Below are 23878 nucleotides of genomic sequence, written 5' to 3' on the forward strand. Positions count from 1 at the left end.
ACACACACACACACACACACACACACACACACACACGCTGACTCATCCAAAGACAGGTTTTTGTTTTTTAATTTGGGACATAGGTGACATTTCCTAACTAAAAAGGGAATTTGCAGAAAGCTACTTCTGTTTTAGTAGTTGGAGCAGAGATAAAACAAATTTCTGTAAAATGAGTCTGGGACACTCATAACGTACTTGAGAGATTCTGTGGAGAGCCTGCCCAATGGCATTTCTCAGTTGAGAGTCCCTCCTCCGCTCAGACAGCCTGCTGTTCATAGAGCCCTTTTTCTTCTGCTTACCAACCTAGCAGAAGCCATTTGTAATTATATGGTGCTACCAGGACAGGGCTGTCCCACCTAGGGTTAATGTATGCACCGAGGCATTTATGTATCTCCTGCGTGGAGACTCACACAAGTGCATGCAGTTCGTCCTCTTGCAAATCAGAAAGGTCAACCAAGGCTCGCGTGAGATCTGGGCTCCCCAGGCGGCCCTGTGTCCGGCCTGAGTGCAGGAGGCTGACGTTGCATCCTCTTTCCCAAGCTGACCATCCTCTCGGAGGAGCGAGCTGCCCTTCTGGAGCTGTGGGAGCTGCGCAGGCAGCAGTATGAGCAGTGCATGGACCTGCAGCTCTTCTACCGAGACACGGAGCAGGTGGACAACTGGATGAGCAAACAGGAGGTAACGGCGCCGGCCTTGTCAGCCAGGGAAATCAGTGTCATTTCGTCAGCCCCAGAGCGCGGATGGCTGGGACCGAGCAGCTTCCAGTCCTCTGCCATGGTCCCTCCCGGCACAGCAGAGAAGGTCCAAGTTTTTTAGATTAGTGAGATGTACATTTACAGAATTTTCCTTAGATTTTTTTTTTATCATTATTTGTAATTTAAATCTAAGAGAAGAAGCAAAAGCTATTTGAAAAAAGTTGGAGAGCCAGCTGTTGTGGTACATTTTTGTAGTCCCATCTGCTGTGGCAGGAGGATCACAAGTTCAAGCCCAGCCTGGGTAACTTAGCGAGACCCTGTCTCAAAAACAAAAGGGAATAGGGCATAGCTCAGTGGTAGAGCACAAGGTCCTGGGTTCAGTCCCTAGCCCTGCCAAAAAAGCAGCAGAATGTGGAACAGGATTTTTTTTTTTTTAATGGCATCATCGTTCCTGATTCTGAAAATATTAGACAACTGGATGGTAGCAGGAGCAGTGCTCACAGGGGCTGTAGGGCTCAAACCTGGGTCTTCCCCAGTGCAAAAGGAAATTTGCCGCTCATGACCTGCCGGCACCTACCGCCATGGGTATGTGGGTGGGCTCTGAGCCTTACCCGCCGCCTCTTGCCCCCATGCCAGTAAAAGCAGGGTGCTGAGCTTGGAGACCACACCGAGAGAGAGCCCAGCATGCTGTAGGAGGACGCCCCGCCCTGTCAGCGTTTCTGTCTTGTAGCTGGGCTGGGTAAATTCCGCCTTGTCGCTTTAAAGGGTCTCTGAACAAGGATTTCTTGATGCTGCTGGATTGATTTTAAGTGAATGTGAAAGGACTTGAGACTTTCCAGGAGAAATCTCAGTTCAGCAGCCAGAGAATCTCTTTCCTTTGTTCTGCATTGTGGCTTTGAAGTTGTAGAGGGTTGGAGACTAGGATGACTCTGAAGACTGTTTGTTTTCTTCACAAGGCGTTCCTGCTGAATGAGGACTTGGGCGATTCCTTGGACAGTGTGGAAGCGCTTCTCAAGAAACACGAGGACTTTGAGAAATCCCTCAGTGCCCAGGAGGAAAAGATTACAGTAAGACCTTTCTCGTCTTCAGAACCCTCGAATAAGCACCCCTTCTTTCCGGAAAGATTCCTGAGCAGTGTAAGGGGGAGCTCTGTGCAGCCCTTCCTGGAAGTGCTCAGATCCCTGGCCATGGCAGGCCGTCTTTTGGGGACCTTTATGTTGTGAAATTGCGTACTTGAAGGAAACTGCAGAACAGAGAAGTAGCTTTCACTTAAACTAGTTCAGAATGAATGTGCATGTACCCTTCCTGTGCAAACACCTTGGGAGCAAGAATTGGAAGGCTGCTGATCTGTGTCCCAAGCTAGTCAGGACCTTGTGCTATTACTTGAGTCTCAGGTCTTGAATGGAGCAGGCACGGTCTTATTCTAATACATGCAGCAGAATGTGACAAGTAGCAGGAAGACGTGGCCATTACCACTTCTGGGTGTGAACCTTGCGGTTTTTAGGCTTGGGGTGTCTCGTGTCCTGTTTGAGCGCCCAGGCAGGGAACCATGTTCATGTGACCACCTTCCTCCTTCCCAGGCATTGGATGAGTTTGCAACCAAGCTAATCCAGAACAACCACTATGCGATGGAAGATGTGGCCACGCGCCGAGATGCTGTAAGCACCCTGCTTCTCTGTGCCCTTTCCTGGCTGTGTGGGGTCCTTACCAAGGCAGTTGTCCCTAGAGCTGGACAGTTTTGGGGAGAGGTAAGAACTGGAGAGCCACCGGAATCCCTCTCTTCCAGCTGCTGAGTCGCCGCAACGCCCTTCATGAGCGAGCCATGCATCGCCGGGCCCAGCTGGCCGACTCCTTCCACTTGCAGCAGTTTTTCCGTGATTCTGATGAGCTCAAGAGTTGGGTCAACGAGAAGATGAAAACTGCCACGGATGAGGCTTATAAGGTGAGACACTGTTGGCCTTGCTGTGTGGTTTCTGAGCAGTAGACCAAACCCTGGTGTCATTCACTGTAGCTGAAGGAAGAGACGAGCCTCACAAACTGCTTATCTTATAGGACCTGCGTGTTTTATGCACGCCCTGTAAGACCTCAGTCTGAAGGGATGCAAAGTACCTCACAAACGTAGGTTCTCCATAGAACCCTCTGTTCGTTTTCATGGCAGGACCCATCCAATCTGCAAGGAAAAGTACAGAAGCATCAGGCTTTCGAGGCTGAGCTCTCTGCAAACCAGAGCCGCATCGATGCCCTGGAGAAGGCTGGGCAGAAACTCATCGATGTCAACCACTATGCCAAGGACGAAGTAGCCGCCCGGATGAATGAGGTCATCAGCTTGTGGAAGAAGCTGCTAGAGGCCACAGAACTGAAAGGTAGGTGACGGGTGTTGGATGAACTAAAGGCTCCCTCCTGCATTAGTGTTAAGGGACATCCACCCCCGGGAAGGCGGCGATGACTTTGGGCGTCTAGGGTTACCTGGCTGGGTTTCTCACGCTTTATCGGTTTGGCGAGTGTGAGCAAATGTGCTGGCTGGTGAGGGGCTGGAAAGGAGTGAGTCACAGCTCATCGCCGAACACTAGTGTTGTGAGGCCCTGAGCCCATGGGGCTGGAGCGCTTTCCAGGCAACTTCCCGTTCATCTGCAGAAGTAGAGCGGAGGCTGTGTGCACCCTGTGGTGGTAACAGGGACACAGACGTTCCAGTCTGACCCGTAGCCCTCCACCAATAGAAAATCAAACTTACCTTCTGGGGCAGGAATCAAGCTTCGTGAAGCGAACCAGCAACAGCAGTTTAATCGCAACGTGGAGGACATTGAATTGTGGCTGTATGAAGTGGAGGGTCACTTGGCTTCCGATGATTACGGCAAAGACCTTACCAACGTCCAGAACCTGCAGAAGAAGCATGCCCTGCTGGAGGCAGATGTGGCTGCTCACCAGGTGCGTGGGCACCAGGCCCAGCACTGCGCGAGTGGGAGGAAAGAGTGGCGCGACTAGGGCCTGGGGGCAGAATGGGCCGCTGTCCCGGGAGCTCTGCTGTTACACAAGTGGAATTCTGTCCCTCAGAGCTCTCCTGGAACCTCGAGGGAGGGAAGGGGATGGTAGGAGGAGAACCTCCGGGATGGGAGAAGCATCCTGTTTTTCTTCTAATGAGAAAAAAACCCACACAGTAGTAAGTCAGCCTTGGCACTCCACACTGGCATCCAAGGCTTTGTCCTCTTTCGTGCCCAGGATCGGATCGATGGCATCACCATTCAGGCCCGCCAGTTCCAGGACGCTGGCCACTTCGATGCTGAAAACATCAAGAAGAAGCAGGAGGCGCTGGTGGCTCGCTACGAGGCCCTCAAGGAACCCATGGTTGCCCGGAAGCAGAAGCTGGCAGATTCTCTGCGTCTGCAGCAGCTCTTCCGTGACGTGGAGGACGAGGAAACGTGGATCCGAGAGAAGGAGCCCATCGCGGCATCTACCAACAGAGGTGAGGGCCTCCGCCAGACGGGCTGTGCGTCAGATTCCAGGTCACGGGCATCTGCACCGACGCCCTGGTGGCTCCTGGGAGTGACAGTGGGTGCTGCCACTTCTCTTTGGGGCTGGAGGATGAGGGAGTGCTTTCTGCTTTCAGGCAAGGATTTAATTGGAGTCCAGAATCTGCTAAAGAAACACCAAGCTTTACAAGCAGAAATTGCCGGACATGAACCCCGCATCAAAGCAGTGACCCAGAAGGGGAACACCATGGTGGAGGAAGGTGGGTGACTGTCCTCGGCGAGCGTGGTGTGTCTGTGCGTTCCCTGTCTCCCCTCCACTGGGGAAGGGCATAGATCAGAGCAGCCTGAGCGGAGGTACAGCCCCATAGCCATTCCCGCCTGACCGGAAGACCGTGACCAGGTCGGACCCTTGCTGACCTCCGTTCCTGACCTATAAGGGGTGAGGGTGGCGATGCCACACCTTCTCCCGATGAGTTGTGAGGCCGGGTTGAGCTCAAGTGGATAAAGGCTTGAGAAAGGCCACCTGCACTCGAAGTCTGTCACTAAGGACCACAGCAGTGCTGTTGGTTTTATTCTTTCTTGTTTTGTTTTTCTTTTTGGTTGAGACAGGGTCTCCTTGTGTAGTTCAGGCTGGCCTTAAACTGTCAAACTTGCAGTCCCTCCTGCCTCCACTTCTGCAGTGCCGGTGTTACAGGCTGTACCTCTACCCCAGTGCATGGTTTTGTTATTTCTCACAATCCTGCCATCGCCATCTGCGACATCTGCTTCCTAGAGTCTAGAATGAGGCATGACTTGCAGAGGCAGAAACGAGGTTGTGTGTTAAAGGCTTAGAACCTGAGCTGAGATAGGAACGTGGTATGCTGGCCATGGCTGCCTAAAACGTAGTAAGGAGCGCTGTGCGCCGGAGGCCTCCTTTCGCCTTCTGTGACTTCGGCGGGTGTCCCCCACCCTCCCCGCAGGCCACTTTGCTGCGGAGGACGTGAAAGCCAAGCTCAGTGAGCTGAACCAGAAGTGGGAGGCCCTGAAGGCCAAGGCCTCCCAGCGGCGGCAGGACCTGGAGGATTCGCTGCAGGCCCAGCAGTACTTTGCCGACGCCAATGAGGCCGAGTCGTGGATGAGGGAGAAGGAGCCCATCGTGGGCAGCACGGACTACGGGAAGGACGAGGACTCTGCCGAGGTAACTCCGGGCCGAGGGGCTGTGCAGCATGTGAGCGCAGTCTTGCAGTCTGTTTTCACTGTTGGATATGGAAACTCCGTCAGAACTCAAGGGGAAGACTCCCTGTCAGCCCCCTGGACTGCTCACGTGTGCAGTTCTTCTCTGTTCTCCGTCACGTGCAGTCACAGCGGCCCGTGCGCGCTCCAGCTCTCACTTACACATGTGCACACGAGCTCCAACACACATCTGTGCTCTTTGCTAGTCTTTTTCTAACAATAAATCTTTTCATTCATAAAGGTATCAGTGCAGTCCCTGTACCTCCTTTCGCTTTCCCCTTCTTTTCCCTTCGCCTTCTCCTGCCCGCTGTGTAGCCCAGGCTGGCCTTGAACTCCCAATCCTCCTGCCTCAGCCTTCCAAGTGCTGGCGTCACAGGTGTGCGCCACCACACCTGATGCTCCTATGTCTTTCCTTGCTACTAAAGACTGGAGTGAATTCAGTACTGACATAGACTATGTACGTTTTTCCAAAAGATCGGAGAATAAAAACTTTGAAGTGGTCTGAGTGGGAAAAGATGAAGCAGCAGCTTAGAGGGGGAAGGAGCGGTGTGTAGCCGGCTGTGCCTTGGTGGTGACATCTGCGCTCTCAGGACAGTGGCGAATTCGCCAGCATGTGTGGTGCTGTTTTGTTTTTCATATTTGTTTGGATGTTCAAAACTGCATAAGGAGGTAGAAGCAGGGTGAATGTAAGACTAAGTCACAGAGTTGGTTTTCAGCTAGAGGAGGGCAGCCGGGCGTGGTGGTGCACACCTGTAATCCTTGCACTTGGGAGGCTGAGGCAGGAGGGCTCCTGTGAGTTTGAGGCCAGCCTGAGCTACATAGCGAGATCCTGTCTCAGAATCAAAAAAGGGAGGGAAGTGTTCTAGAGCAGGAGGAGTTCACACCTTACGTGGCTGCAGGGCCTTTTAGAGAGAGCCGCTCCTTGCACCGTTACTTACTTGTCGTTGTGGTTCCAGGCTCTGCTGAAGAAACACGAAGCTTTGATGTCGGACCTCAGCGCCTATGGCAGCAGCATCCAGGCTCTTCGGGAGCAGGCGCAGTCCTGCCGGGTGAGCGCTTCCGCAGCGGCAGCTTACCCTGGGGGAGAGGGGGCGGGGAGCAGCACTGGACCCGGCGTCTGCCGCTGTGAGGGCCATGGCGGTGTTCCTGTAGCACACAGGTTTACGGTCAGTCTGAGGTGAGATTTTTTCACAGAAACGAAGTGGCCTGAGTAAGATGCCATTGGCTTTGGGGAGGGGCTCCCGTGAGGGTGCTCGGTGAGCGTGGTGACAGTGTTGGACGGGACTCTGCTGTCCCTGTGGATGGCACGTCCTGGTGTCCTTTATCTGCTTGCTCTTTGGATTCTTAGCAACAAGTGGCCCCCATGGATGACGAGACTGGGAAGGAGCTGGTCTTGGCTCTCTATGACTATCAGGAGAAGAGCCCTCGCGAGGTGACCATGAAGAAAGGGGACATCCTCACCCTGCTTAACAGCACCAACAAGGCAAGGCTTGGGAAGCGCCGGTGCCCCTTTCTGTGTGCGCCCCGAGGTGGCCCTGCCGAGAGGGCTTCCTCATCAGTCTCCTGCCGCCCGGGAAGGCCCTGGGCTGCTTCTGCAGGAAGTTCACAGGCCACGTTCTTGGGGTAGCTCCGCTCCTGACTGAGCCTCCCTCTACCTCTACCTGGCTGCTTGGTTTTTTGTCATTTGGGAGTCGCTTTGTCATTTTTGTGTGTGATACTCGCGAATGGTAGGCGAGTATTCTACCACTGCACTCCGTCCCCGGCCCCTAGCTGCGGGTTGGTGGCATAGACCATAGAGCTGTGCCTTGGCCTGGCGCACGGCCAGAGACAGCAGCGCTATCACCGCAGACACTGTCTTCCACAGTAAATGCTGCCTGCTTCCTTGGCCCTTCTTTGACCCATGCTGATTTGACAGTGGCCTCCAACAGAGGTGCAAGATTCTCTGCTTCGCACCTGACTGATCCCGCAGGATCTAGTCCCTGTCTTGTTAAGGCCAGAGAGAGGCTCTGGGCCCTTGCTGAGACCCTCCTTACTCCCTTACCTACTTAACCTCATGGTGAGTCTCTAAGGAAACCTGTGATTCATGTCTTTCTCCTGGTTCTGCTTTAAACCTAAGCCGACTGGTCCGTCTGTCCCAGAGCAGTGTGGTAGAACTTTCTGTGTATGGAGCTGCTAGCCACGAGGCACGTGAGCCGTGGCCGGCACACTGAGGTTTTGCTGCCTGTGGCTCAACCTTGCTGGACATTCGGGAGGCACAGGTGGCGAGTGGCTCTGCCATGTGGGGCAGCACAGTTTGGCAGCGTTGAGGCCCGGGAAGGCTGGCATTGTGCATGGCAGTGTGGCGTGGCCTTGCAGGAAGTGATCTGCTCCCGCTCTTCCTCCCTGTGCCCGTAGGACTGGTGGAAAGTGGAAGTGAATGATCGTCAGGGTTTCGTGCCCGCTGCTTACGTGAAGAAGCTGGACCCCGCCCAGTCGGCGTCCCGGGAGAACCTGCTGGAGGAGCAGGGCAGCATCGCGCTGCGGCAGGAGCAGATCGACACCCAGTAAGAGGCGCGCTGTCACACACAGGGCCCGGTGTCCGGTGTCACTCGGGGTCGCTCTGTCGCAGGCAGGCCAAGGTTTTAGCTCCAGAGGGAGCCAGGCACCCACTTTTGGCTTCCCAAAGCCACTTTTAACCCCCTCATCTCCCTGTTCAGTCTGCCCAAATCCTTGCCTGACACCTTTGTTTTTGTTTTTTCCTTTTTTTTTTTTTTTGGTTTTGTTTTTGTTTTTTCCTTTTTTTTTTTTTGTTTTTTTTTTTTCCTTTTTTTTTTTTTGTTTTTTTTTTTTCCTTTTTTTTTTTTTGTTTTTTTTTTTTCCTTTTTTTTTTTTTGTTTTTTTTTTTTCCTTTTTTTTTTTTTGTTTTTTTTTTTTCCTTTTTTTTTTTTTGTTTTTTTTTTTTCCTTTTTTTTTTTTTGTTTTTTTTTTTTCCTTTTTTTTTTTTTGTTTTTTTTTTTTCCTTTTTTTTTTTTTGTTTTTTTTTTTTCCTTTTTTTTTTTTTGTTTTTTTTTTTTCCTTTTTTTTTTTTTGTTTTTTTTTTTTCCTTTTTTTTTTTTTGTTTTTTTTTTTTCCTTTTTTTTTTTTTTGGTTTTGTTTTTGTTTTTTCCTTTTTTTTTTTTTTTGGTTTTGTTTTTGTTTTTTCTCAAGTCATTGCCATTAAGTTTTGTCTTGTGGTTCAAGATGCCTTTTGAAATTGGACGTTTAGAATTCCCAGCCCTCACTTCTGGCTCTCTTTGGACAGCTGCTTAGAGAGTCTCTCTGTATCGTGGCCTTGGGTTCCCAGGCTGGAGCATACTATATAAACCGGCTCTGTCAAGCCTCGTGTTGCCCATGTCCCTCCTTCGGGGCATCTTATTCCATAATGAAGTCAGCTTTGGGCGCCTGGGGCTTACCCGGAAAAGATGCTCCTCCTAGCCTATAGAATAATGGAACTTTTCTCACCCTGGTGATCCTTACAAAGACTAGACGTCTCTCTGGGTCCAGATTCTCTTACTGTTGAGACATGAACAAGCGATTTGGTTTTCTGTTCTTAGCAGTCTGAGTCATAAGCATGAGAGCAAAAAAAGTGACCCAATACATGGTTAAATAGGTTATTAGCAATCCGTAAAATCGCTTTCCAAGCCCATTTCCCTCCTGGTTTTGCTCCTTGAAGCCAACAGTGCTGCAGTACACGGAACTCTGCCTTGAGTGCAGTGGGTTGTCAGGAAAATAAAGGTGAACTAACCCTTCCATTTAATTTTCCTGCTGTTTCTTTACTGCGATTTCACTCCTGGCCTGCACACTAAGAGCTTTTGTGACTCCCTCATTTGGCCCACTCTGAGAGTCCACCGTCCTGGTCCCGTCGGAGCTGCCGCTTCTTCCTGTGGACTAACCCCACTAACCCCTGCATGCTTTTGCTGTACCCTCTGTGCAGGACGCGCGTAACTAAGGAGGCCGGCAGCGTATCTCTGCGTATGAAACAGGTGGAAGAACTGTGAGTAGGCCGAGCCTCGCCGACGCCCATGTCCGTCACCCTCCCTGCCACTTCTCTCCGAGGCGCTTGTCTGTCCAGACCGATGAGGTGTGGCGGGAGGGACGCACGTCTATGTGGTGGCTTTCGGTGCTTCCGCATCCGTGGTGACGGGGGCTGTGTTGGTGGCTTCCGTGTGCAGCTGCGTATACTGTGGTGTTGCTTCCCTCCGGGGCTCTGGTGGACCAGCCCCGGGGGCAGAAACCTGAGGCCGGTGCTGTAGTGTTGCTCAGTAGGAAGGGGCCAGGTGCTCTCACAGTTCTCTGACTGCTGGTGACTCTGCTTTTCTTTGTTCGTGAAACTGAGTTAATGGTGATCTTAGAGTTCTCAACTTGCAGTTTTTTATCAAGTTTGTCATTTCTGTGTCTAATGATAGTTGGAATTCAGCTTTTTGTATTTTAGCACTCAAGGGCTAGGACGGCGTCTCTTAGGTTTTTATGAGTCTTCCAGATAAGAAAATGGTACAGAGATTCTGTACTCTATCTGATTTTCCTTCTTAAGTTGCAATAACTGTGATCTCATTTTAGAAAAGTCCTAAGGATGCCAGCGTCCTAGAGAGCTGTAAAGTTTGATGTGCCTCCCCCGGCGGGGCTGCTCAGAACGATGAAAGAGGAGAAGCCCTCTGTGCGTTACAGAGATCCGTCTCATGTCTCAGCTGTAGTCGCACAGCCCTGTGTTTCTGTCTAAAACGCTTGGTTTCAGTCATTTGTGGTCTTGATGTCATAAGTGCAAAATTGGCCCAGGGACACGTGTTCCTGGCTGCTGCAGCCACCTGGCTGTGGCCAGTTCAGCGTGTGCTCGCTTAGCCCTGCAGCTGTCGTCTGGGCACTCGGGGCCTCATCTCCCGCCCGACGTCCTGGTCCCTGTCCCTGGCGCAGCTCCTCACACTCCTGCCCGCTCCCGGCTCCCGGCTCCGAGACGCCCGGCGGCCGCCTCTGTCCGCACCTCAGGTGGCTCACGGCCTTCCTCGCCCCTTGTCGCCTTGGCTCGTGGCAGGTACCACTCGCTGCTGGAAATGGGCGAGAAGCGCAAAGGCATGCTGGAGAAGAGCTGCAAGAAGTTCATGCTGTTCCGCGAGGCCAGTGAGCTGCAGCAGTGGATCCACGAGAAGGAGGCGGCGCTGACGAGCGAGGAGGTGGGCGCGGACCTGGAGCAGGTCGAGGTGCTGCAGAAGAAGTTCGACGACTTCCAGAAGGTGAGGGCGCCGCGGCGGGCCCACACCTGGCTCAGGGACTGGTTCTCCTGCCTTTTCCCAGCCGCCACAGCCCCGGACAGTCAGTCTACCTCTCTCTGCGTTTTCTTTTTCTGGACAGCCATTTAGGTACAATCGCATAGCATGTGACTTTTTTTAAATGATTGCTTTATTGACTGTGTTTTCAAGACTTAGCTTGTGTAAGAGCGCTCCATTCCTTTTCGTTTCTGAGTAATACTCCGTTGTGTAGATGTAGCTTGTACTGGGTGACCATTCCTGTTTGCAGAACCCATGGCAGGGACCTCGTTCTCCTATAGTGGCTATCCTTAAAGCCTCATCACATTTTTAAAACATGGTTTCCTTCTCCAGAAAATGTTCTCACAAGTATACATTCAATCAGAGTGATGGTTCTTTACTTACAGTTAGTGAAGCAAATTGGAGCCAGACTGATCGTGCCCTCGCTTCCTTGATATTGGCAGCTGGGGTTACCTGATCTCGAGCCCTGTTGAGTCGAGAAACCACAGGATGCCTGCGGGGCAGCTCTTCACGGGCTCAAACCTTGTATGGGATCCATCACTGCCGTCCTCTGCGTGGCCGTGACTTGCTATTGTGGGTTCGTTCTGTTCAGTGCCTTTGCTTTTACAGGATCTGAAGGCCAATGAGTCCCGGCTGAAGGACATTAACAAGGTGGCTGAGGACCTGGAATCGGAAGGTCTGATGGCAGAGGAGGTGCAGGCTGTGCAGCAGCAGGTGTGTGTCTCCTCCCTCCCGTGACCCTCACCGCCCCACAGCAGGGCTTTCCAACACGAACTGCGGCTCTGTGTGCCCCAAGCCAGTATGACTTCTTGGGCTGACGTCCCCCAACTTCATCCTGAGGGGCTCCTCTGTTCTCCTTGCTGACTGTTTGTGTGGCCCTTAAGTAGCGGTACTTGTGTGAGTTCCTCGGTGCCCGGAAGGTTCTGTGTATGCACACGGGAAGTCCTGCTCTCAGTGGGCTGGCACGCTCAGTGTCGCCTGGCCCTTGCTGAGAGGGCTGTGTTTCCTCTAACAGAAACTGATTTTTCTCTCTCCTTATAGGAGGTGTATGGCATGATGCCCCGGGTAAGTCTCAGGGCTCTTTTCGGAACTTGAACAGGAAAACAATTAGATTTGGGGAGAGTGAAGATTCAGGAGCTGCTTCCTGAGGGTTTCTGTTCTGAGCCTCAGAGATCCTTTTCTGTAGAAAAATCTGGCAGTGAAGTTCTGGGAGCTGGGGATTTAGCTCAGTGGCATCATACCTTCCTTGCCAGTACAAGGTCTTGAGTTTGATTTCCGGTGCCACTGGGGGAAAAATAGTTGTGGACGTTGATTTCTATTTGCTATTCTCCCGAATACCAAAAACATTCTCTCACCAGGCATATAAAACTTTATCACAGCTGTCATTTAGCGTTATTGCCACTTTCAAAGAATCCTGTTGACATAAGAAAAATTGGTTATTTTCTTATTAAATTTCCTCATATTTCCATTTCTCCTACTGGCTTAAAAACTTTGGAATTTTTCTGTTTGTTCGCATAAATTTCCTCACCCAGCCTTGGGCTTTTTGCTAGTCCGTGGGCATCTCTGAGCCACAGGTGGACTGTGCTGCCTGTGCTCATTTATCTGTGCACCCTAGGAAGCATTAGCACCAGTCACAAGCAGGGTCGGTGCGGGTGGCTCCGGGCTCCCTCGTCTTCCCCCTAAACTCCTCTCCTTCCGACAGGATGAAGCGGATTCCAAGACCGCCTCCCCGTGGAAGGTAAGGCTCCCTTGCAAGTTGGTTTCCAAGGGTTTTGCAGCAGTGTACATTCTTTGCTGTCCTTTCCTGCTGTGCCCTTTTCTGAGTCTTCAGCTTGAACCTTCTGTCATCTCTGGACTCCCTCGGGCTAGCTTCTTTCCGACCTGGGACTTAGATCCCCTTAGCTCTGGGAGTACGATGTGTGAGACACAGGCTCACAGCACTCACATGCAAGTGCTCGGCCTGGGCGGACCTTGTCTCCAGCAGCGTGCAGGTCCCAGGGTACCATGTCGCTGGGCACGGCCACCCATAGGATGGCAATCCATGGAGATGGTGTAAACATGAAACGACTGTAGGAGGGAAGGAAGGTCAGCCTCCCATCCATGGGCCGCCCCTCTTCCGCCTGTGGCCTGAGAAAGGCTTTCTAGAAGATTTTGAATCCAGAGGCGTGAAGGGAGGAGCAGGTTAGCCAGCGCATGCACGTTTCTCGGGCTGTGCAGATGAGGTCAGTGTTTCACAGAGCAGACGCAGCCCCAAGGGAGGCCGTGCGGCAGAGGTGGGGATGGGCAGGAGGTAGGTGCATGTGCTGTACTAAGAGTGCAGGGCTCGGCCTCCAGTCTGGTACCTTCCTTCTTGACACAGCTCTTGGAAATAAGTCACTTAAGCTATAGGCGAGTTAGAGAGTAGATGTCTGATGTCTGTTTCACAAACAGGTATGGTGGCCAGTCTTTTTTTGTTTGGGTTGGTTTTTTTGGTACCAGGGATCAAACTCAGGACCTCACCCTTGTGAGGCAGGTGCAGTGCCACTGAGCTAACTCCCAGCCCCTGGCCAATTGTGACTTTGCTCAGATAGCAAACTCGGATGGTTGGTGACTTAAACGGACACTGGCTACTTCCCTGCTTCGGCTTTTCCTGTCACCATCAACGCATGTTAGACACCTCCACGGGTGTCCATACCTGCTCCTTTGGAGGAGGGGTGGACAGACGGACTGTCCTGGTAGGGACGCTGACAACATTCTCTCCCCTGTGCTGAAGCCACCCTCCCCATCAGGGCATCACACTTGGCGAATTATGGGCCACGTGGGCTTTCTTTCACGGGAATGGCATGGGCTCTGAGGTTTCTAGAATTTTCTACGTTGCTGAGAAGAAAGCTAGTGGGCTGGGCATAGGCCTGTAATTCCAGCATTCAGGAGGCTGAAGCAGGAGGATCTCTGCAAGTTTGAGGCCAGCCTGGACTGCATAGTGAGATCCTGTTTCAAAAAAACAAAATTAAAATGAAAACTAATAGACTGTTTATTGCCTTTGTGGGGAGAGCACTGTTAAAGGGCACAGTGGCCCTGTGGCTGTGTCACACGTGGATTGTTAGGGTATCCCAGGAACTGTAGGGCACCGCACAGTTTAAACAGATGAGCCGTTGGAATTGTAGTTCTTCCCAGTCTCCACCCCCCGTCAGAGCTGGGTCCGAGTGTTCCCTTTGGGTTTCCTCCGGCCTCCCGGGGAGTGACACTGTGTCAGTGCCCCTGCTCGGAGTGAGTGCTGCTGAGTGACTGGTGAGTGCAGCTCAGATCTCTGTCCCTCGTCTGGCAGCCGCTTGATCGGCTTTCTCTCTGCTCTCCTCCCTACAGTCTGCTCGTCTGATGGTTCACACCGTGGCCACCTTCAATTCTATCAAGGTGAGGACCAGTTGACCAGCGTCTTTGGCTTCCCCTGCTTTTCCTCACTGCTTTTCTAAATCCTGTCGTCAGTGGGTCTCTTGTTCCGGTCAGCCAGGTGACTCTCCAGGTCTCAGGCAGTCCTCCCCAAGCAGCCCTCTCAGGACTGTGGGTGGTCCGGTCCGTCTTTCCCACTCAGGTTCTTTTTGTGGGGGGGCTCGGTACTGGGGATCACACTCAGGACCTTGAGCTGCAAGGCAGACGTAGAGCTAAATCCCCAGCCCCTCCTAGTCAGATCCTTAATGGTGCTGCAGGCCTGACCTCAGGTTCTCAGCAGGGCAGGAGAGCAGCCAGTGCCTTTCTGGTGTGCTGCACTGATCGAGGAAGCACTGGGCATGAGTTGGAGCAGGAGGTTTGGTGTTTGTCCATGAGAGCAAAGATGAGTTAGTTAGCTGTGGCTCCTCTGCTTCTGAGGGGGATTCCTAGGCCAGGCGTTGGGGTTGTTCAAGTCACCAGACGTGGCTGGTTTAGACTTTCTGGAACTTTGCTGCCGTTGGATGCTAATTTCCTCAGCTCAAACGTTGGAAATGTAAAGTCCTGTACGCCTTCGCACTCCTGTCCCGGTCAGCCACCCTCTCAAGGCCTGGCTGTGGCTGTGACCGAGGAGGGCCTAGGCTGACACTGTGCGGTCCTCCCGCAGGAGCTGAATGAGCGCTGGCGGTCCCTGCAGCAGCTGGCCGAGGAGCGGAGCCAGCTCCTGGGCAGCGCCCACGAAGTACAGAGGTTTCACAGGTGAGGGGCCCAGTGCCGGGCTGGGGTGGGAGAAAGGGGGATTGTCACCCGCACTGACACCCTGGGCTTGCTGACAGGACTCCAGCTCACACAGTGGCTGCTGGAGAAGCACTTCTCAGTGTGCCAGCTAACGGGACTTGCCCTGTGTCTGTCCTGGAAGCAAGGCACATGTGCTCAGGAGTCGTTAACCTGCACGTGTGTGTCGCCCACAGAGACGCAGATGAGACGAAAGAGTGGATTGAAGAGAAGAATCAGGCTCTCAACACAGACAACTATGGCCACGATCTGGCCAGTGTCCAGGCCCTGCAGCGCAAGCACGAGGGCTTTGAGCGGGACCTTGCAGCGCTGGGGGACAAGGTGAGTGGTGCCTGGGGCGGAACAGCCTTCTGTTCTGTGGAGTCGGTTCCCTCAGCTGTGTTCTCACCACGTCCTCTCCGTAGGTGAACTCCCTCGGGGACACAGCCCAGCGCCTGATCCAGTCCCACCCTGAGGCTGCAGAGGACCTTAAGGAGAAGTGCACCGAGTTAAACCAGGCCTGGACCAGCCTGGGCAAACGCGCTGACCAGCGCAAGGCCAAGCTGGGCGACTCCCATGACCTGCAGCGCTTTCTTAGTGATTTCCGGTAGGCAGATGTGTTGCTCAGAGCTCTGGAGCCCAGAGCCTTCTTAGTGGTTGGTGGTCATTTCCTATGAAAGTAATCCGGCTCCTACAGCAGAATCAAGCCACTGAAGGCCAGACGTCCGCGATAAACCTACGTCCCTGAGCATGTGCGCCCTCCCCCACTCGCGCACGCCTTCGCCTTCCCTGGTGAAATGGAATTCTATGTTTTCTTTAGACATATTTTCCACTTACTGTAGATGACTTTGTTTTCCATCAGCTTTTTGATTTGGAAGTTTTAAGGCCACAGAGAAGCTGTAAGAAACGAGGAGCAGCTGTGACGCTGTCATCTGTCACCATTCGGCTTTGCCAGGGTCTCGTTTCCTCTGGGCCTTTTGTTTTTGAGTGTGGCGAGTAGATTGCAGCCCCGAGGCGCCCTCCTCTGCACGCACGCGTGCATCTCCTATCCGTTCCCATGCCAGGAAGCCTACGCCAGAGTAGTGTTCAAGTCTGTTTTCGGTTTCCCGCCCTCCAGTGCGTAGTTTGCCCGCGGGCAGTGCTGGATTCGGAACCCAGTCACAAACTGCCAGCACCTCCGGTGGCCTCGTCTGTGTCCCTGGCCCGCTCTTGTCTTCCGCGGCGCTGGCGTGCTCCGTGTGGCCAGGCCGGGGGTCTTGTGCAGCGCCCGTGTGTAGTGGCCGCAGCGTTTCACAACACGCGACGCCCAGCCGCCCGCTCCTGTACGTGTGCGTTCCCGGGCTTGTTCCCTGCTAGACGGAGGAGGCAGGTGGGGCCCTCCGCGCCCAGGCCGCGCAGGTGATGTCATTTCCTGGTTCTGGTGTTTCTCCTCTCTGTGAAGTGAAGGTCACTAACAGATCTAGTTAAACCGCCCCCGCCCACAGGAGGGGGATAGCAACCAGGGACTTTGGCCTGCGCCACATCCCCAGGCCTCTTACATGTGTTTTGTTTCATTAAGTTCATTGGTACATTTTATGTATACACTATGTGGACATTTACCTTTGGGTTTGAACCTTTACATGATCTTTACATGATGTATTTTGGTTCTTTTTTTCCCCATTCCCCTGCCCTCCAACCCCTCCACCCCTTCCTGTTTACAAAGACTTTGTTTCCATGTTTTCCTTTTCTCCTGTTTTTCCTTTCCCTGTGTCCTTTCCTCTGCCCCTCCCGCTTCCCCTTCTATTACACATTGTGATCCTTATCTCCACTTTGTCCTTCACACCATGCAGTATGTGTGAGAGTTAAGAGTATGGCCTTAATGTATATTGGCCATGTAGCTGTAAATGTCTGTAGTTTCCCATTCTGTTTTTTGGATACTGGGGATTGAACTTGGGATCTTGCGCTTGCGAGGCAGGCAGTGGAACCCCTGGGCTAAATCCCCAGCCCTCTAGCTTCCCGTTCTTTTTTTTTTTTTTTATGGTTTTTTGAGACAGGGTCTCACCATGTAGTTGAGACTGACCTGGAACTCACTGTGTAGCCCAGGCTGCTCTCGAACTCACAGCGATCCTCCTGCCTCAGCCTCCCGAGTGCTGGGATGACAGGTGTGCGCCACCATGCCTGGCTCCTAGCTTCCCATTCTTTATGGCTAGTAGTACTCCTGTATTTTGAGACAGGATCCCACAAAGTCACTGAATTGCCCAGGCTGGGCTCAAACATGCAATCATGCTGCTTCATTCTCCCAGAGTGCCGGGATTGCAGACATGTTCCACATCGCTTGGCTTTTTAGTTAACCATTTTAAAGTGTGATTCATCGCACTTAGTGCTATCCCTGTGTTACGCAGCCACCACCTCTGCAGTTCTGCGACTTTTCCTCTCTGTGGAGGTCACACCCCCGACTCCTTCGCCGACCACTCCCCAGCTCCTCTTCTCACAGCCCTGGTCGCCCTTCATCTTCTTTCTGTCCCTGCATTTCCCCTTCCTTTGGAACAAATCATGCACTGTATGGGTCTTACACACTCACTGCACAGCCACCTGTCAGTACCTTCGTGAAAAGCTAGCGATAAACTTGTGCACAGGCCTAGAGCTTCCAAGCTTAGACCTCATGAAGACTTTCATTTGAAGCCATCAGAAATTTAAACACGGGTGTTTTATGGATTAGAAATTGCTGTTCTGGGCTGGGGATTTAGCTCAGTGGTTCTGCCACCTGCCTTGAAAGCGCAAGGTCCTGAGTTTGATCCCCAGTACCAAAAAAATGAATCAAACAAACAAACAAAAAAAGAAATTGCTGTTTTCGGGCCAGGGATTTAAAAAAAAAAAAAAACTGCTGTTCTGTAAGATGAAAGACCTTAGTTATGAAGCTGTTCCTTTTGCTCCAAGGAAATCCTGCCTCCCTCCCGCTTAACGTATCTCCCAAGAACCAGAGACTCTGGATCCCTGTGCACAAAGGCCCAGCCCTGTTGATAGGTGATTAGGTTCACCCAAAAGAACCTTCCGAGGCAAGAGTAAGGTAGTTTCATTTTCCAAGGCAGATGCCTGCTTGCCAGATAGTGTAATGGCTGTTCCTCTGCGTGTCTGGTTTCCAGGGACCTCATGTCTTGGATCAATGGAATCCGGGGGCTGGTGTCCTCAGACGAGCTGGCCAAGGATGTCACCGGAGCCGAGGCGCTGCTGGAGCGGCACCAGGTGGGTGGACCTGCCTGCGGAGAACCCTCGCCCGCCGGCCTTTGTTGTGAGCCAGAGGTTAACACTAGCACGCGCATCTTCTGCCAGTTACCTAATCCATTCCCACCTCTTGGCAGGAGCACCGGACGGAAATTGATGCCAGAGCTGGCACTTTCCAGGCATTTGAGCAGTTTGGGCAGCAGCTGTTGGCTCATGGGCACTATGCCAGCCCCGAGATCAAGGAGAAACTTGACATCCTCGATCAGGAGCGCGCAGACCTGGAGAAGGCCTGGGCTCAGCGCAGAATGATGCTGGATCAGTGCCTGGAGCTGCAGGTGTGTGTGCTCACGGACCCCGCAAGTCCTTGCCCAAGGCCCCGCCGCCACCTCCTCACCGACCTCTGGGCCCCTGCAGCTGTTCCATCGGGACTGTGAGCAAGCCGAGAGCTGGATGGCCGCGCGGGAGGCTTTCCTGCACACCGAGGACAAGGGAGACTCGCTGGACAGCGTGGAGGCCCTTATCAAGAAGCATGAGGACTTCGACAAAGCTATCAACGTCCAGGTAGGGCCCGTGCCGTGGAGCCCGAGTGGATTTTTCCTGATTGACAACTACTTGTTGGCTAATTCTCCTTTCATCTCTTAAAAGTCAGAATAAAAGGTGCTTTCTGACTTGGCTTTTCTCAGCTACGGAGCTTTAGCAGTTGGTGTTAGGGGCCTGTGGCCCCGTGTTCAATTCCACCCCCCCCCAAAAACAACGCTTCAAAACTTTAAATAATTCTGGTATTTGTGAAGTTAAATGTAAATTATATCACAAGAAAAATTATATTGGTTTTAAGAATGGGTGAATTTGGGATAAGGGAGTTACAAGAATAATAAAAAGAATATACAACTCCGATGTAGAAACCATTTTGTTGAAAATCTGATCATCTTTTCCTGTCATGAAGCCTAATTTTTTGCCTGACGCTTAGAAGTGTTCTAGCACCTGCCCACCCCAGCGTGACCTGGAGTCTTCCTGAGTTAAACTCTACTCTAGTAATGATTAAAATCAAGCTTTCTTTTGGCTTTTTACACTCTTGCTTCTAAAGTGTCACTGTATTCTGATCCTGTCACCAGCCAGTTCCCTGTCACCCAAAATAACCACTCTGTTCTGAAGACCGGCGGTCTCAGAAGGCCCTCGCCGGCCACCTTGACCTCCGGCCTTTGTCTGCCCCCAGGAGGAGAAGATCGCTGCCCTGCAGGCCTTTGCCGATCAGCTCATCACGGCCGGCCACTATGCCAAAGGGGACATCGCCAGCCGGCGCAATGAGGTCTTGGACAGGTGGGTCTCCGGGCACTGACAGCAGCTCGGAGAGGACACGTGCCTGGCGTGAGAGCCCGGCCTGCTCTGGCTCCTGGCTTCCTCCTCCACAGTGAGCGACATTCGCGTTTGCTCTCGTGGCTTCACTCAGGTGGCGACGCCTAAAAGCTCAGATGATTGAGAAAAGATCAAAGCTTGGAGAGTCCCAGACCCTGCAGCAGTTCAGCCGGGACGTGGATGAGATCGAGGCTTGGATCAGTGAAAAGCTGCAGACTGCGAGTGACGAGTCCTACAAGGACCCCACCAACATCCAGGTGCGCGGGTGGGGTGGGGCGGGTCCTGGCGCTGTGCTGCCGAGCAGAGGCCGTTAAGCATCTTTAAAGGGGGCGGACCTGAGGCATAATCTGGCCGCTATGGTGAAGCCAGGGGAAAGTGTTTCAGTGGTCAGAGCAGCTGGAAAGCTGCCTTTCTCGCTGTCTCTGCTGAAGCCGCCTCTGCGGAGAGAGCGGGTGGAACCCCCTTCCTGTTAAGGGTCCCAGCGCTGAGCTTCCCGGGAGAGTATGATGGCAGGTTGGGACTGTTTGATAGCAGTTTGCGTGTTCACATCAGTGCACTGAACTCTTGTTCTTTTAATCTGTTTTTGTAGCTTTCCAAGCTGCTGGTAAGTTCTTTATGTTTCTAAGAGTAGATCCATGAGCTCCGGTACTGTGTTCCCTCCGTAGAGTGCTATCGCTGTGGTCACACATGGCCCGCTGGTGTCTCCGTCCATCCCTGCATTTCTAATCCCCATCACCCTCCATCCAGTGTCCCTGTGGGATGTGGCTTTCTCTGTTGTAATCAGCCTGCAGCCCTCACCCCTTCATGTAGCCGAGTTCTGTATGGTGTTTGATTTAGGGGGCAGTAGTTGCCTGTTTTCTGTCAAGGGACGCTTCTTTTGGAAATGAAACAGTCGGCCTTTCTCTGCAGTCTTCAGTACTGCTCGTGGTGAGGTGGCCCAGGCAGAGCAGTCTGGCCTGGTATGAGTCTGGTGCACACCCAGAGGTGCTGGCCATTGGGGGAACAGCTGGACAGCGGTAGAGAGGCCCAGCCTCTTCCACTGGGAGAGGAGCGGGAGTTAGAGGTGAAGATGAGAGCAGACATTGGAGTCGGGCATGGTGGCAAACTCCTGTATTCCCAGCTCTTGGGAGTCTGAAGCAGGAGGATCGCTACACACTCATGGCCAGCCTCAGCTACATAGTGAGACCCTGTCTCAAAAAGAAAAGGACAAGAGCAGGCGTTGCCCAGCAGGGAAAGAGAGGGGATATCTCCATCACACCGAGCTCAGAAGTTGCATGTGGGTGGCAGAACGAAGCGGTAGAGTAAGTGAGCTTTGAAGCAAAGCACGGTCAGAGCAAGACACAGGAGAGTGGACTTCTGTAGGGGGCGTGGGTGAGGCCCCTACTGTCCTTGTGTTTTAGACAGGGCTGGAGTACGCGACAGGGGCGCATCACATTGCTGCCCCAGCCTCTGATAATTGCTGCCTCTGTGATGAAACATCTGATGCAGAATTCTTCCCTCCCTAGCTTACACAGCTTTCTCTTTTCGGTTTCCCCCCAGTAACACTCTTCCGAGACCCTGTGTTTCTCACCCCGCCAGGTATTTTCCCAGAACTCTGCCTCCGCTGCCATCTTCTTGCAGTTGTTTCTTGTAGTGTTTCAGCATCTTCTATTTTTCTTTTTTGTTGTTGTTGTTGTTTTGGTTTTTTGAGACGGGGGGGGGACGGGTCTCATTCTGTAATTGAGACTGCCCTGGAACTCACTGTGCAGCCCAGGCTGGTCTTGAACTCACAGCGATCCTCCTGCCTCAGCCTCCCGAGTGCTGGGATTATAGGTGTGTGCCACCCGGCAATGTCTTTAGAATTTTATCCAACTCCCTAGTCCTCTTTTCCTAGCAAAGTAAATTCCCACCTACCATCAGACCTGGGTTTTGATTCACGGCAGCTACCAGATGAGAAACCAACAAAGCCAAGGTCAATAGCGGCTGTAGATCACTGCCTTTGATGGTGAGATCACCCCATGTGTATTATTTGTTAAGAATTTCTCTCCAGGCTGGGCATAGAGTTACACGTCTATTATCTCAGCACTCAGGAGGCTCAGGCAAGAAGTTTTCCAGAAGTTCAAGGCCTGCCTGAACTACAGAGTAAGACCCTTTCTCAAAAGAACAAAACATGAAATTTCTGTCCAGTATGGACAAAGCCACGGTGGGTGAAGTTGCCATACAGAGTAGAATGAAAACGGAAGTTAAGCCATGTGTGGTGACTCCCACTTGTAATCCGAGCTGCTCTGGAGGCTGAGGAAGGAGGATGGCAAGTTCAAGGCCAGCCTGGGTAATAAGCAAGAGCCTATCTTGCAATTTTTAAAGTAGAATAAAAAGGGCTGGGGATGTAGTTCGGTACTCCCTAAGTTCAATCCCCACTCCTGAAAAAAAGGAAAAAAATTGAAAGACCATTGCCACCTTCCCACAAAATGTTAGGAAGTCTGTAATTGTAGGGGTTCAGAACTACCTTTCAGTCCCCCTTGTGAGCCGGACAGACCACTTCCTCCTCCTCTGACCCTGGCCCCTGCTGGTCGATCCCCCCCGTATCACCCATGCAGTCTGGGATGCCTGCTAGAGAACACGTCAGCCCTTGGCCTAGTTCTTTGCCTTTTCCTCCACTGCCGAGAGCCCTGCTGCTGAAAGCGAGCTGCTCTGACGGGTGCGCTTGGTGTTTTCAGAGCAAGCACCAGAAACACCAGGCCTTCGAAGCCGAGCTGCACGCCAACGCCGACCGCATCCGCGGGGTCATCGACATGGGCAACTCCCTCATCGATCGCGGCGCCTGCGCTGGCAGCGAGGACGCCGTGAAGGTGCGCCCGGGCGCCTGCCTGCCATGCCGGGCACTCCTGAGAGCATGAGGCGCTGGGAGCCGCGGGACGTTGGGAGCAGCTCCTTGGGTGTTTCCAGTTCTGGGGCTTGAGGGGAGGCTCCTTCCCATCCTGACCGCCCCTTCTCCCCAGGCCCGCCTGGCCGCCCTTGCAGACCAGTGGCAGTTCCTGGTGCAGAAGTCCGCTGAGAAGAGCCAGAAGCTGAAAGAGGCCAACAAGCAGCAGAACTTCAACACTGGCATCAAGGACTTTGACTTCTGGCTCTCTGAGGTACTGTCGGGGCTCCTCTGCCCACCGCCAGGACTTCCCAAGCAGTTAGGGTGATGAGGAGGGTTGGCAGTGCCGACCATGAGCAGGAAGTGCCCAATAGCTGTTCCCAGAATCTTAGACTGCTGGGCTCACCCCTTTCCTAGGGAGGGCATGGAAGGTGGGGTCTGGCTGGCGGGGAGGGGGCACTGGGGACCCTGTCTCTGTGGAGGAAGCTGGTAAAGCACAGAGAATACAAAGAAACAGATTTCCTAGAGACCACCATTAACGTCTCACAGTGTTGTTTTCCAGTCCGTAGGTCCTTGCAAGCGCATTCTGAGTACTTGCAGAGGTCTGTTTCTCATAGCCCAGCTCGCAGTGTGATTTTTTGTTAGCGCATATTGGGAGCACTACCCCAAGTCACTAAAAATTCTTCATCAGAGCACCATCGTGAGGTTTGTCCATCATTTGGGACACTCGGGTCGTCCCCACTTAGGGGTAGAGCCTCGCTGCCAGGAACAGCTCTGTGTTAATCTCTGCACAAACCGTGCTCCCCTCACTGTCAAGTGTGGAGGCCGTGGAGGCCGAGGGTCCTCGCGCCTGGCCCCAAGTTAATGGCCTGGCGGAGGAGGACGCACAGCCGGGCAGCTGCGCTTTCCAGAGCACCACGTGTGCGCCAGAGCCTTCCTTTGTGTGTGCACTGCCAGGTGGAAGCTCTTCTGGCATCCGAAGACTACGGCAAAGATCTGGCCTCTGTGAACAACCTGCTGAAGAAGCATCAGCTGCTGGAGGCAGACATCTCGGCCCACGAGGTGTGCAGGGCGTGGGTGGGCGGCACAAGGTGCACGCGGCCAGGGCCTGCCATCGTCAGGAAATCCTTTCCTTTCGTTGTTTTTTAAATTTTTGAGACAGTCTCACTGTGTGGACCAGCCTGGCCTCAAGCTTGGCAGCAGTCCTCCTGCCTCAGCCTCCTAACCCAGAATCACAGGCATGGGCCACCATGTCCATCTCACAAACTTTAAGTTAAATTTTAAGTTGGACATAGTGGTACACCAGTACATTTCAGCTACTTGGGAGGCTAAGGCAGGAAAATCACAAATTAAAGGCCAGGCTGGGCAATTTAGTTAAGACTTTGTCTTAAAAAATAGCAAGAGCTGGGATAAAGCTCAGTAGTAAAGCACCCCTGGCTTCAATCCCTAGTATCTCGGGGGAAACAAAGTTAAATCTCCAAAAGACATCTAAAAGGTTATATACCATAAGATTCTGGTTTAAGCCAGGCGTGGTGGTGCAGGCCTATAGTCCCGGCATTCAGGAGGCTGAGGCAGGAGGATCGCTATGAGTTCAAGACCAGTTTAAACCACATAGCAAGACCCTGTTTCAGAAAAAAAAAAAAAAAAAAAAAAAAA

The 23878-nt window shown here is 52.7% G+C and overlaps 1 protein-coding gene across 8 annotated transcripts in view; it reads left to right on the top strand.

Annotated features, from left to right (window-relative positions):
- The window catches only part of Sptan1 (spectrin alpha, non-erythrocytic 1), a 59050-nt gene that overhangs the window by 23388 nt on the left and 11784 nt on the right, over positions 1 to 23878 (top strand). For 3 of the 8 annotated variants that reach the window (XM_033759038.1, XM_033759032.1, XM_010627318.3), the window contains exons 11-40: positions 541 to 678; positions 1652 to 1762; positions 2276 to 2353; positions 2482 to 2637; positions 2854 to 3058; positions 3439 to 3620; positions 3912 to 4155; positions 4300 to 4422; positions 5122 to 5339; positions 6331 to 6423; positions 6723 to 6857; positions 7769 to 7917; positions 9327 to 9386; positions 10419 to 10617; positions 11260 to 11364; positions 11692 to 11715; positions 12353 to 12388; positions 13993 to 14040; positions 14720 to 14811; positions 15024 to 15168; positions 15252 to 15433; positions 17949 to 18048; positions 18165 to 18362; positions 18442 to 18588; positions 19241 to 19344; positions 19475 to 19637; positions 19970 to 19984; positions 22077 to 22208; positions 22359 to 22496; positions 23180 to 23284. In XM_033759038.1, the coding sequence (XP_033614929.1) occupies positions 541 to 678; positions 1652 to 1762; positions 2276 to 2353; positions 2482 to 2637; positions 2854 to 3058; positions 3439 to 3620; positions 3912 to 4155; positions 4300 to 4422; positions 5122 to 5339; positions 6331 to 6423; positions 6723 to 6857; positions 7769 to 7917; positions 9327 to 9386; positions 10419 to 10617; positions 11260 to 11364; positions 11692 to 11715; positions 12353 to 12388; positions 13993 to 14040; positions 14720 to 14811; positions 15024 to 15168; positions 15252 to 15433; positions 17949 to 18048; positions 18165 to 18362; positions 18442 to 18588; positions 19241 to 19344; positions 19475 to 19637; positions 19970 to 19984; positions 22077 to 22208; positions 22359 to 22496; positions 23180 to 23284 (3825 nt within the window). The remainder of the gene's footprint in view (positions 1 to 540; positions 679 to 1651; positions 1763 to 2275; positions 2354 to 2481; positions 2638 to 2853; positions 3059 to 3438; positions 3621 to 3911; positions 4156 to 4299; positions 4423 to 5121; positions 5340 to 6330; positions 6424 to 6722; positions 6858 to 7768; positions 7918 to 9326; positions 9387 to 10418; positions 10618 to 11259; positions 11365 to 11691; positions 11716 to 12352; positions 12389 to 13992; positions 14041 to 14719; positions 14812 to 15023; positions 15169 to 15251; positions 15434 to 17948; positions 18049 to 18164; positions 18363 to 18441; positions 18589 to 19240; positions 19345 to 19474; positions 19638 to 19969; positions 19985 to 22076; positions 22209 to 22358; positions 22497 to 23179; positions 23285 to 23878) is intronic. The other 5 variants (XM_033759033.1, XM_033759035.1, XM_033759034.1 and 2 more) reach the window with 3 other exon arrangements.

Source organism: Fukomys damarensis, unplaced genomic scaffold, assembly GCF_012274545.1.
Source record: "Fukomys damarensis isolate Sample0158 unplaced genomic scaffold, DMR_v1.0_HiC HiC_scaffold_36, whole genome shotgun sequence".
NCBI classification, from domain to species: domain Eukaryota; kingdom Metazoa; phylum Chordata; class Mammalia; order Rodentia; family Bathyergidae; genus Fukomys; species Fukomys damarensis.